At 41.5% G+C, this 13639-nt stretch overlaps 1 protein-coding gene across 1 annotated transcript in view; it reads left to right on the top strand.

Moving 5' to 3' along the window:
• Window positions 1-13639, top strand: part of GLDC (glycine decarboxylase) — a 102231-nt gene that overhangs the window by 79646 nt on the left and 8946 nt on the right. Inside the window, exons 17-21 of the mRNA XM_030294290.1 lie at window positions 599-724; window positions 2149-2298; window positions 3531-3643; window positions 4926-5067; window positions 7494-7605. Of these exons, the coding sequence (XP_030150150.1) occupies window positions 599-724; window positions 2149-2298; window positions 3531-3643; window positions 4926-5067; window positions 7494-7605 (643 nt within the window). The remainder of the gene's footprint in view (window positions 1-598; window positions 725-2148; window positions 2299-3530; window positions 3644-4925; window positions 5068-7493; window positions 7606-13639) is intronic.

Below are 13639 nucleotides of genomic sequence, written 5' to 3'. Positions count from 1 at the left end.
TGTGGGCAGTTGGGTCCTAGAGTTTAACTTCTAATCTCATGTTCTTATAAGATACTTTCTACATATAACTGAGACAAGGTCAGAATAAGCACTGACCTGTGTTTTGGTGTGCTGAGATAAGGGAGGACAATACTGATTAATATTATAGGAATCTTTAAAAATTGTTTATTCATCGTTTATTCATTTTTGAGAGACAGAGTGCAAATGGTGGAGAGGCAGAGAGAGAGGGGAACACAATCTGAAGCAGGCTTCAGGCTCTGAGCTATCAGCACAGAGCCTGATGTGGGGCTTGAGCCTACAAACTGTGAGATCATGACCTGAGCCGAAGTAAAATGCTTAACTGACTCAGCCACCCAGGTGTCCCTACAGGAATCTTTAAAGAGCGGTATTTGTGGATTCAAACGGAACCTGCCCTTTTGGACATTGTTTTACAATACAGTAATAATGAAATTATAGCAGATTTCACATGTTATGGTCAGTTTAAATAAAGCATGTGGCACCTATTTAATCTGTGCTCCAAGCATGTTGTAGGACTTTTCTCTCATGAATAGCCTGGTGATGATTTTTTCTGCTTCCTTCCTTTCATTCCATTCCTAAGGTTTGCCTCATTCCAAAATCAGCACATGGGACCAATCCTGCAAGTGCCCACATGGCAGGCATGAAGATTCAGCCTGTGGAGGTGGATAAATATGGGAATATCGACACAGCTCACCTCAAGGCCATGGTACTAGTCTTCCGCTAAACAGATGGAAGAGGTCTGGGTTGAGAAGAGGTGGTGGGAAGAAGGGACTGGATAGTTTATAGCAACATTGTCTTTCTTTGCATTCTAATTAAAAGACTGCAGTTTCTCCTGAATGGGTCTGGGGAAAATGGCATAAAATCAGAAAACCTGTCTCTGTAAGAAAAATAAAAAGCAACAGTCACATTTTTGGTCCAGAATAAAACCGAACATAGTCTACTTTACCTCTTCCTTCACCAGTCAGGGACAAGGTCCTTTAAACTGAAATCCTATTCTCTTAATTCGTGCATATGTAAGAAACTGAATGAATTATTCATGGTCATAGTAAGGCTACTCCTTGTAGGGCCTGCCTGTCTCCTTCTGCCCACCTTCCCCCTTCTTCCCCTATTAATAACCAAACAGGCAGTCACAGTTGTTCTCAATCTTTGTGTTGGGAATTAAAACATACATGTAGATTTTATAAATGTGTGTGACTGTCCCAGCCATTACCTGCTGAATTTGGGGCGGCATTCCACTCCTTTCTGCAACACCAACCCCTCACTCCCAACCTCCCAACCTCCAGGAAGAGGTTGCCTAGCAACTGTATCTGCTTTCCACTGGTGGACTGGAGGCTGCATCTTAAGAGGGAAGGAAATCAGTTGAATAGCAATGTGATTTTGTCAAGGTTATTAGGCATGGAGACAGAGAACTTCATGTAACTGCCTTCAAAGGAAGCTGAAAATAGCACTGTTAGTCTCTCCCAACCATCCCCACCTATTCAGCACCCCACAAAGTTTTTACCCACAGATATTCTGGGGCAGTGCTTGTAATTACTAAGTTTCCCCAATATAGGATATGACCTTTAAATTTTTTTTTTTTTATTTCCATACGAGCTTGCTCTGAGTCACTGGCCAAAAAAAAAACCCCAGGAATATGCCTTTTATATGTTTGCTTTCTGTGAAAAGGAAACATGAGGGAGATTTTTTTTTTTAAATCAGAGCAGAACACTCCTTGTGGGAATTCTAATTTCAACAGAATGAGAGGGAGAGGGAATAAGGGTGGATTATGGCAAGATGAGCAGAGAGAGATTAACTGTGAGAATAGACATGTCCATAACGAAAAAGATCTGAAGTAATTATTGAGATGACTAAAACCAAAGGAAAACCTAGGAGAGTTGAGCCCAAAATACCCAACTTCCAAACAGTTTTTTGTCTTGATCATGGAGACTTAGTTTGAAGGGATTTTGTTGTTTCTTTGGAATGACTTAGGAAAGGAGTAATGGATTTTATTGTCATCATAGTTTGAGACAATTCTAGAAATGAAAAGACCAAAAAAATCACCTTTCCTAATCCTGTAAGGTAAAAGCAATGGTTTGGGCAACAAACAAACAGTTCCTCTTCTGTCTCCCTCTGCCCTTTTCTATCCCATAGGTGGATAAACACAAGGAGAACCTGGCAGCAATCATGATTACATACCCATCCACCAATGGGGTGTTTGAAGAGAACATTGGTGATGTGTGTGACCTGATCCACCAACATGGAGGACAGGTCTATCTAGATGGGGCAAATATGAATGCACAGGTGAGCAACAGAAGAGGGACTCCCTGAGAAAGTGACAGAAAAATATTATTTTCCTCTGATTTCTTGACAATTGTCTTAAAACATGATACTGAATTCAGAAATGAGGTTGACTTTCTGTATTGCCAACTTCAAGGAAAGTACCACAATTTCACTGAGATCAGATTTGAAGGGGGCAATAGGGGAGGTTGGAGGAGATAAAAAGGTTGACAGGAAGCATGGAATAAACTGAATGTCAGAGCGTTTGATCTCTCTTGGGTGCTACAGCTATGAAGGTCTCCTGACTCCCTACGGAAATTCACACCCATGTTCTAGCCACTGGTGGATATTGATCTCCCATGGCAATGGACAAGTCCTTAATCTGGCTTCAATTTCATCAGTGTAAAATAGCTGAATGGTTCTGTCCCTGAAGGGCCAATCCTAACTGTGTTTGTTGGGGGTGGGGTGTAATGTGCACCTCTCTGCAAATGCTGTAGGGGTTCATTGGAGCAGAAGTTTCAGTTTCAGAGTTTTCTTAACTTCTTTGTCATTATTTTGTGATTGTGGGTTGTTTGTTGTTTGTTTGTTGTTTGTTTGCTGTTTGTTTGTTGTTTTGTTTTGCTTTACCATTTCAAACTCTTTCTGCTTTTCTTTGCTTCTTTCTGATTCCCTTTGTAAGTGTAGTTGACAGATTGTCTATTGCTAAGAGTTCAGGAATGTACTCTTTATGTTTGGCACTTAATTTATGTTCAAAATTAGCCCTAATGCCTAAGTGGCAGGAAGGCCTGTTGTGACTGGTATTAGGGTGGTCTCAGGAAAACTTCCTTCCTTTCTTCGCCTTGGTTCAGCATCCTATCAGGTAGCCTTCCAGTCTCTTTCATTGGGGTACCCAAAATGCATGATGCTCAAAGCCTACCATGCGGGGGAAGTAGCATTGCTGGTCTGAATGTCATCTGTTTCTGCAGCAAGGAGGTACTTCCCTTTTGCTCATGGTGTTTCCTCTCCTCAAATCCGTATTTTGAAATCTAAATTAGGCTAAATGGTCAATTGCTGTTTCCACAGAAACCATAAGCCAGGCTGCTTATGGGATGTCAGATTTTGAATGTGGAACTCTTCCGGTATTAAGAACATTTCTGTGAACAGTGCTGCCTGCCTTTCCTCTGAGAGGAGAAGCTGCAGCAAATAGCATGGCTGCCTTTCCAGAATATCCTTGCAAGCCTTGACTTTTGCTTTTGGCTCTTTTCCCTTTGTGGTAGGTGGGAATCTGTCGTCCTGGAGATTTTGGGTCTGATGTCTCACACCTAAATCTTCACAAGACCTTCTGCATTCCCCACGGAGGAGGTGGCCCTGGCATGGGGCCCATTGGCGTGTGAGTTCCGGGCTGCTCATTTCAGGATGGTTTTGGAGACTGAGAATGAAAGAATGGCTCCAAGTTTGCTGTTCTTCTCATCGAGGTCTTCAAGTGTCATGGACACCGTCATATCTAGTCCTCCTTTAGGGGCTGGAGAGAAGCAGTGAGAGGGGTGATAACTTAGACTTCCAAGATGTTTTCTCTTTTTTTTTTTCTGTCTTTTAAAAAAAGAGATCAGCTGTTGGTTACATTGAAAGTGAATTAACAACCAAAGGAACTTATAGTAGAAAAGTGCTTGCCTGGGGCTGGGGAGCAGGGGATGGGTAGGGAGAGGTTGGTAAAGGGTACAAACTTTCAGCCGTAGATGACCCGGTGATTTAGTTGATAACACTGTATTGTATAATTGAAATTTGTAAGAGAGTAGAACTTAAGTGTTCTCAGGAAAGAAAGAAAGAAAGAAAGAAAGAAAGAAAGAAAGAAAGAAAGAAAGAAAGAAAGAAAGAAAGAAAAGAGAGGGAAGGAGAGAGGGAAAAAGGAAGGGAAAGGAAGCAGTGAATTGGATATAAGGTGTTGAACCCTTTGCAGCCTGAACTCTGATTACATCTGAGATAAGCAGGAAACAAACCTTGTTACTGGAATAATTGGATGAGATCATAATAGCACTAAAGGAGTATCTTGCAGCTGTTGATAACTTTTTACACTGAAATTGAATCATCTTGTGAAGATGATGCTGATCAGCCATTTCCTGAGTTTCTTAAGTTTTCTAAACATGGACCAAAGGTCCCAGTCTTCAGATTGCTGGGAGTCTGGCCCTCCTGCTTTTTATTATTATTATTATTATTATTATTATTATTTATAGTAAGTGGGGGCACTTCAGTGCCTTAGATATGCGGGAGGCGGCTGAGTAGCATTCATAGGCTGGCCTCTGATGTGTAGGCCCTGTGGCTCCTCAGAAGCACCCTCTATCCCTTAGATGCCTTGGGAAAGAGTGTGGGGCAGGGAGGTCTCCACATCCTGGTGAGTCCATGAATCCACAAGCTATTTCATGGCTGCCTACATGAAATCTGCCAAATCCTCTGCCACAGTTCTCCAGTGAGCTGCTGGGACACTGATGGCTGGTGAGGAGGAAGAAGAATGGAACACTTCCTGAACATCTGTCTCTTAGCAGGCGTCAGATCCCTTCTGCTCTGAGTTTCTCTACTAGGAATAGAGCTTCCCAAGAGGGCCCAGCACTTACTTGTGTGTTTGGTTGGTCTGGATCTTTTTGATATCTTCTGAATTTGTGCTTGAAAAAATACAGGAAGAAGCATCTTGCTCCTTTTCTGCCCAATCATCCGATCATTTCAGTAAAGCCATGTGAGGATAACCGGCCTGTGGGTACTGTCAGCGCAGCCCCATGGGGCTCCAGTTCCATCCTGCCCATTTCATGGGCTTACATTAAGGTGAGGCCTGTGACTGTGTTAGGCCGGTGGGGGATGTGATATGTGGGTGGGAAACTAAGTCTGTAGACTTTCTTCTTGACTTAAAAATGAAGTCCGTGATCTGAGATGGAGTTCAGTGAACATTGCTGACTTGGGTGGAAGAAACCTTCTTAAAAAGATCAGCTAAAATTTATTTCATCTCTTCGTTATGCTTCCTTGGAGCTCTCATAGTGAGTTTACCATCAGAGAAACTGACATGCCAGATATGTTTTCCAGACAAAGTTCCATGAGTCATATGGATATTCTGGTTACATCATTTGATTTCCTGTAGGATTTGTATAGCCCCTTGCAAGTGAAAAACAGTGTACATACTAATTATTACAGAAGGTTGAAATCCTAGGATAAATTTTAGAAATCTCATTTTGGCTTAGATTTCTTATGAGCCTGGAGGGTAAGATGAAAAAGTAGCAGAAATTTGCTTATCTGGTGGTTTCCCTAAGCTCTTTGCCCTTTAGAGTCTGTGGAACTGTAATTCTCTGGGGTAATTAAATTTTGTTAGAGAACAGCTTTCCTTCCTTTGTGTTTCTCCAAAAAAACACTAGGGCCATAGTTTATTTTATACAGCTCTTGTTCAAACTGGCTTGCCTACCTCCTGGGCTAAGACTGTACATTGGACAGGAACACTTGTTCAGTGGCTAATTAGAACAGCCTTCCCAAACTGTCTTCCCTCCTTAAAGGAGGGTGAAACAAGACTCTCAAACTCAGCTGTGCAAATCATGTTGGATGACTCTCTGGGGCTGGCTGTTACTCTTTAACAGTGTGGCATTTATGATTCTTAATGAAAACTTTCTGGGAAGCAGAAACAACAATTCTGTACCCCGGAGACTAAAACCTGCTTTTAAAAATGATACTTGAGTTATTTTACAGGCAGTAACAACAAAAACAATCATAGTAAAGGTCTGCTTCTTTGCAAACAGAATCTTATTCCCAGGTTCCTTTTGGTCCCTAGATCATGTAAACGTGGGTTATTATGGATGTGTTTGGGTTGGAGATGATTTCCCACATTTAAAAAGTAAATGCCCCCAGGCTGATTTGGCCATATGCCAGGAGTACCAGACAGAACCTCAGATAACAATGAAGTAAATAAAGTAAATTTTAAAATACCCCTCTGACTTTGACCCCTCTCTTTGTTTCATGCTGTTGTAACTTGCCACCTGGGCATTAGAACTACCTTCTTTCCCTACTGTAGCCCATTGTGGACACTCCCTATAGGACTGCAAGATTCTACCGAAGAGCCAGAATTATCTTATGGTTTCCTTTTGCCTCTACTTCTCAGTCTTACTAGCCTACACAGAATTCTTAGGGGATTTATCCCAAAACACACATTCTTAGGCCCAATCCCAGAGAAAATCAAATTCAGCATATGACTGGGTAGGACTTCGGCCATCAAGCTTCCAAGTGATTCTGGTGCATGAGTGGAGAGACATGGCTGGCTGAACCAAATCCAAGTTCTTTGTGGCAAAGGTTCCAGGCTTGCAAGAAGTTGTCACAACCCACCAACCTCTATAGTAACCTCCAGACTGCAACCATGTGCCTTTACCTCTACACCTTGGTTTTGGCCATTCTTCTCAGCTGGAGTGTCTTCCCCATTCTTTTTGCTTCACCAAATTCTACCCATTTGTAGATTTCCACTCAAGTACTAACTCTTACTCTGGGAACCCTTCTTTTCCAGCCAGGCAAGATGTGTCCTTTCCTTCCTTTGGACTTTGGTGTCTCTATTTTTTATTTGATGCTTTCTCATTTGCTTTATACTAGTTATGTATTTAATACATATTAATCCCCATCATACATGAGGTATTCTGGGAAGAATGTAGGCAATAAAAATTGATGCAGTCTTGATTTTAAGCTTTTTGCTGGTGATGATGTTCACCTGGTATAATCACAGGGACCTAGGAACCACCAGAACAGGGTAAGATCAAGCCTGGCAGTTGTTAAATGTATAAATAACTCTGACTATGGTCAATTGGAAGACAAACCATACCAAATTGATTCAGTGAGGATTTTGGTCAATATCCCATTAGATTCCTGGCAATTATCAAGATAATCTCAAATGCATAAACAAACAAAAACATTCCCAAATGAGTGTAGTCTAAGTTTCTTTTTCCTCTTTAGGTAACATAATAGTCAGCAATCAATTTTGCCTCTGTTACTTTGTTCCGTGTTGTTACTTTGTTATTACTTTGTTATTTTTATAAGAAATACAAAGTTATGTTCAAAGGAGAAAACCAAAAATCATTTCAGCATCAGAGAAGACTGGAAGACATCTTTGTTGGGATTGACACTGGGCTGACTCCCTTTGAGGGTGGGATTTACTTGGGTATGTCTTTCATTAGTGCCCCTTGGGTTTAACCTGTTCCATGGCTGATGACTCTTTCTCTCTGTTGCAGATGATGGGAGGCAAAGGCCTTAAACAGGCCACAGAAATTGCTATATTAAATGCCAACTACATGGCCAAGCGATTAGAAAAACACTATAGAGTCCTTTTCCGGGGTGCAAGAGGCAAGTATCAATCACAGTCTACTATCACCTTGGTTTTTTTCTTGACCAGGTTTGACCTAGTAAATGTTTTCTGTGGTGGGTAGGAAATTTTCGTTTCTTTGCATATATAAATCATAGTTATTGGAAATAACTTCAATTGAGTGAACAGGTTAGGAGTATCACTATTTGCAAGGCTGTGTGATGCAGTAGCCTACACAGCCCAGGTCAACAAGGAGCCCACAGCATGGGGAGATGTATATATAAATACCATGCACTCTTAACCTCACAAAGTGCTATGGGAATGGCTCCAGAAGAGTGGAGTAATTCAGACTGGGCAGAGGAAGTGCAGAATAGTTGGGAGAGCCTTCTGGGAGGAGACACTTGAGATGAGCCTGGAAAGGAGAGTATCAGACCCCAGTAAACAGAAACACTGGAGCAAGAAAGAATTGTGTAGGTGGTGAGAAGCTTGTTGGGGGGTTGTTGAATGGAATAGGAGGAAGGAGAGCAGATGAAGGTGAAGTTGGAGAGGCCAACTTAAGTCTTGGAAGGCTCTTGACTTTACCCTTGATGACAGCCATGAAAGGTTTTTTGAGTAGCGGAGTGACAGGATTAAGAGAAGGTTAAACTCATTTCAAAAATGGCAGGGGAAGAAGATCCTATTAGAAGTAGGATCAATAGGGCTTAGTTACTGATTAATTAAATGTGAAGTGAAATTCTATGTAAGCCTTTTATGCTTATAATAGAGGAACAGCAGAGAGAATAATAGTAGGGGAACCAAGTCATCCTGGAAGTGATAGGAGAGGATGGAGCCAGATAGCTTTGCAGAAATTTGGCTTAGGCACAGAATCTAAGAGCAGACTCTTGGAAATGGTGAAACTCAAGGAAAGAGTTTTGAGAAACCAGAGCAAAGCCCTGCAAGCAGATGGCTACCTTAAGAGGGATGTGGCACCTGGATGGCTCAATTGGTTAAGCGGCCAACTGTTGATGTCAGCTCATGTCATGATCTCACAGTTCATGAGTTTGAGCCCTGTGTCAGCTTCCATGCTGACAGTTGTGGAGCCTGCTGGAGATTCTCTCTCTCCCTCTCTGCCCCTTCTGCAGTCTCTCTCTCTCTCTCTCCCTCTCTCTCTCTCTCAAAATAAATTAAAAAAAAAAAAAAAGGCAGGATGAGCATAGGGGACTCCAGTGAGAGAGGACTCCCTGCTTGAGGCAGCTGCAGCATTTGTCACAATGCCTCTCCCTAGAGAAGCCCCTGCTTGTCCTGCCTGCCTATGTTCTGGCCTCACACCTCCTCCCTGAAGCCTCTTTTTCCTGGTGGAGAGAACTTCTCTCTCCTCTTGGCTCCCTCTGCTACTGAGGATTTCTCCCACTCAGTTTATTGTCTGGCTCTGTCCATCAGACCTTGAACTCCTTCAGGGTAAAGACTGTGCCTGCTTCCATTCTCGAGCACCAATCCCTGGCATCATGCCTGCCCCAGTACAAATGTATTGCACAACAGGGAGAGACAGAATGGTGTTCTGGTAGGAGTCTTAAAAGAATATTTGCCTGTAACAATTAGCAATCCTTTGGTCACCTTTGAAAGAATTGGAACAAAAATGGTAAGGCAGATGCCAAACCGCAATGAGTTGAGAATGGATTGAGGGTGGGGAGGACAAAGGAGAAGCAGTCATGGTTTGGGGGAGTTTGGTGGTAAAGCAGGGGTACATGTGGAAGCTATTTCAGTAAGATGCAGTTTTGTTTTGAAATCAGTAGAGGATTTAAAACTGCCAGAGAAATGGCTTTGAAGAGGGAAGAGTGAAGCTACAATAGAGGAAATAGTAGATGGGGGAACAAAGTTATACTGGAGGTAATAGGAGGAGATGGCCCTAAGACACACAGCACATTGGCTGTGAGCACAGAATTGGAGATCAGGGACAGATGGGGACTTGGAGCTTGGAGCAGACAGACAGCAGCATGCCCAGACCTGGGCGACAGGATGAGACCTCGCTTTGGCTCTTGATTTCTCCAGCTCAGGCAGAGTATACGTCTACATCTGTCATCTTTAATTTAAAGGCTGGTCTTGCCTTAAAAATATGTATCCAAAGACGTGGTTCTATAGTTTGAAAACAGGAAAGAACTAAATAGCCAGAAGCTCTAAATAACCAGAATGCTCCCTAGAGATTAGGAAAAAAAAATTGTGGGCAATATGTCTCTAAGCAACACAATAAAATGCTTCTGAAGTGGGTATTAACCTACAAGAGCTACTAATTAATTCAAATATAGCTCCTGCTCTGTGAAATGCATCCTGTTATGTATTGGCCTTCAGGATAAGTTTAAGTATTTGTTTTGTCTGATTATATAAGTAATATGTATATGCTCAACATGGAAAATTTGGAAAATTAAAAATCTGAGGAAGAAAATGTAAATGATTCATGGTTTTGGTAAGCAGACATAACCACTATTAATATTTCACTGTATTCCTTCTCATCTTACTTTTAGACCATTGAACCAGTATTACAGTTTGTGTGCTGTTTTTTAATTTTATCTTATATTGTGATCATTTCCCCATGTCGTTAAGTGTTCTTTGAAAGAGGCTACATTGATTCATTTGTTTGGATATACCAGGATTCCACGAATTCTGTCATGTTTTCCCCTTAGTCATTTGCATCTGTAACATGCTGCAATGGATATCTTTTACTTAGATTTTTAAAAAAAAACATCTCTGATTATTTCCTTAGAGCTGCAGAAGAGAAATTATTATCTCAGAGTGTGAATGCATTTAAGCTCTTGGTACATGTGCCCTGGTTATCCCCACAGGTGCCAATTTATTTCACTCTCATAGCATATGAAGTGACCATCATGCTGGGGACCAGTGAACACCAAGTGCCAGGCTGGGAAAAAACCCACAAACCGAAACCAAAATATCTTTCCCAATCCGGTGGCTGGAAAACGGTATTTTTGTTTTAATTGACAAGGTTTATAGGTTCCCCCCCCTTGTTTATTATTTTTTAAGGAAAAAATTTTTAATGTTTATTTTTGAGGGGGGGAGGAGGGACACAGAGAGAGAGAGAGAGGGAGACACAGAATCTGAAGCAGCTCCAGGCTCTGAGCTGTCAGCACAGAGACCAATGTGGGGCTTGGACTCATGAACTGTGAGATCATGACCTGAGCTGAAGTCAGACACTTAAATGACTGAGCCACCAGGGGCCCCATGTTTATTATTTTTTAAATGTAGTTGAAACTTCCTTGTGATTAACTTAATTTGATAATTTCATTGAGACAATTCACATATCACACAAATCACCCACTTTAAATGTACAACTCACTGATTTTTAGTATGTTCACAGACTTGTGTAAATGCAAACTTTCATTTTTAAAGAGTCCATGTGATCTGGACTACATGGGGATTGGTGGCAATCCAGGAGAGAGGAAAGTGAACAAAGCAAGTGTTTCTCAGGTGCCTAACCACGTGCTTAGTGTTTGAGTGACTGCTTTAAAAACAGCGACTGTCTCAGTCCTAGGGGATTTGCAGCACAAAATGATAGATCCAGTTTCCGTTTGTTTTGACATTTTATCCCAGAATCAAACAATGAATTGTATTTCTCATCCCACACAGAGATGTATTGGTAATTACAGACCTTGTCACCTAATCCAAAAGTTCATGGAATCAAAAATTGTCTCATATTTGGTCTGGTAAAAACATTTATTCTCGGACCTAAAAAAGAATTATCATTGTACCTCCTGAGGGCCCAAAATAGAAATGTTCTTAATAAGCACATTGTATTCCAAAATGTCTAATGGCAATATTAGAAGACTATTATTCATCTTAATCATATTTATTAGCTCTATATAAGACATTGTAATTACAGATGAATATGAGGCAATAATTTTAATGAACTCCAGTCTTCCCTTTATGAACCATTTCTTTGAGAGATTTGAAAACCCCAGCTGAACTGTTGAGGTTTAGGGTTTTGTGAAGCAAGGGAGTGACAGGCAAGAATTGGGAAGGGAAAAGCAGTAGTATTTAGGATGAGGAAAGAAAGGAATTACCTCAGGTAAGATAGTATATTTTTATTTATTTTTTTATTTATTTTTAAAACATTTTTTAATGTTTATTTATTATTGAGAGACAAGAGCATGAGCATGGGAGGGACAGAGAGAGAGGAGGAGACACAAAACCCGAAGCAGCCTCCAGGCTGTTAGCACAGAGCCTGACGTGGGGCTTGAACTCACAGACTGTGAGATCATGACCTGAGCTGAAGTCTGACGCTTAAACGACTGAGCCACACAGGTGCCCCAAGATAGTACATTTTTAAAGGAGGAATTTAAAAAATTCACAGCTGTCTACTCATGTGGGAGGCTAAACTCACTGATGAAAATGGAGTTCCTTTTAGTGGAGGCGGCAACTTTGTTACTATCCCAATGTTTCATTTATGTTTTAATTTTTTCAGTGCCTATCCCCTTATGACCTCAGACAAACCTAATGCTGCCTGGAAATTTCTGTTATGAGTTGGTTTCCCAGTGGCCTTTACCGGCAGACATGGACTTCATGGAATGGTCTTTCATGTCCCAGGCAAGGAAGTGACCCTCCTGAGGCCAGAGGCTCTGCCTACCCGACCTCATTCCCATGGAAACATTCAGTTTTGATTCTATTAGTTATGGTCTCTGGATTGCAACTGAAAAGCTTGACTAAGCATTGATTGCTCACCTAAGCCTTAAAGAGTAATTAGCTAGTGAGTTCCACATATCTCTAGGTAGTCATTCTGAGGATAGGAGTTGGAGGAAAGGTGTTCCAAATTTAGAGCCACGCCACTTTTATTTTGTTTTTTTGTCACCCCCTCACTCTTCTCCCTGTTCCTTTGACTTGGTATCTTTTCAGACTCTCAGCTATAGCCATGGTTAGGCCCAGGAGAAATACCTACTCAGTGAAAATTAAACCTTGTGCTGATCAGTGTATACAATTTCTACTTCAGATTGCCCTGACTTACCACATACCACAGAAGGTTTGTGTACCTCTTCTCCTTAAAAACTACAAACACAGATGAACATCTTGGGATTTAGCCTCCAACAGCCACCAAGTTTCAATTTCATCCCTTTCAGAGCTCAGAGAGATATGCTAAAATTCTACCGTTTCCATTTGAACACATTAGAATATGGATTTAGAAAATAACATCTGAACCTCATTTCAGAAATGGAGCTCTTCCCAAACTGCCTGGTTGTGGTGGGGACACTGCAGATGTAGTCTTTGTGTTAGTGCTGGGCTGGGCTCCGTGTGATGGGGCCTTTCAGCTGTTACTGAACTTCTTGGAAGACAGCCCTCTGCCTGCCAGCAACAGTGACTTTCCTTTTCCTCCATGATGTGTCCCTCCCCTCTTCATCTCCTGCCCACTGAGTGCCCTTTAGAGCAGTGAACTTCATTACCCTTCTTTCTTGTGTCACTGTCACAGCGCTGGGTGGCTGCCAGAGGCTCAGAGAAGAAAGGTCAAAGGTTGAGGCTGGGCTCCCAAAATGGGGTGGGGATAATTGGGTATTTAGGATTCCTGCACTTAAATGATCTCCACCGCCTCCCCACCCCCACCCCACCCTCACCCTTGAACATTCCAACTGGGCATTCCTTTTAAGCACTTTTTGCCCCTGACTTTACCTAGCTATGAATATAACTTCCCACTTTTGAATCACACTCCTCACAAATTTAATTTCCATCATTGTTAGAATATTTTATAATATTCAGTGACAGTATATTTAAAGCTTGAGGCTCTCATACTTTATTTTCTCACAAAATCAGTCCTTTCTTATTTATTCATTACATAAGAAGCAGAGCAGTTATGGATGATTTCAGAAGCTGTTTAGTGACTGGAGCAACTCTTCTCAGGCTTGAGGAATTATCTGCTCCATGTATCTGTAAGTAGATTCCTTGTTTGCTGAAAGGAAAGTAGGTTAGGAAGTAATACATTATTTTCTCATCTACAGATACTTTCCTAGAAGGAAATTCATCAGATTTGGGGCCACAGAATTTGGGAAGCCCCCAGAACTGTTGTTCTATATTAATGAAAATGCTGACTTCATTGATGGTTTA

The sequence above is a fragment of the Lynx canadensis genome, chromosome D4, assembly GCF_007474595.2.
Source record: "Lynx canadensis isolate LIC74 chromosome D4, mLynCan4.pri.v2, whole genome shotgun sequence".
Lineage (NCBI taxonomy): Eukaryota > Metazoa > Chordata > Mammalia > Carnivora > Felidae > Lynx > Lynx canadensis.
Note: the sequence above shows the minus strand (reverse complement) of the source record. Positions and strands in the feature narration are given on the sequence as shown.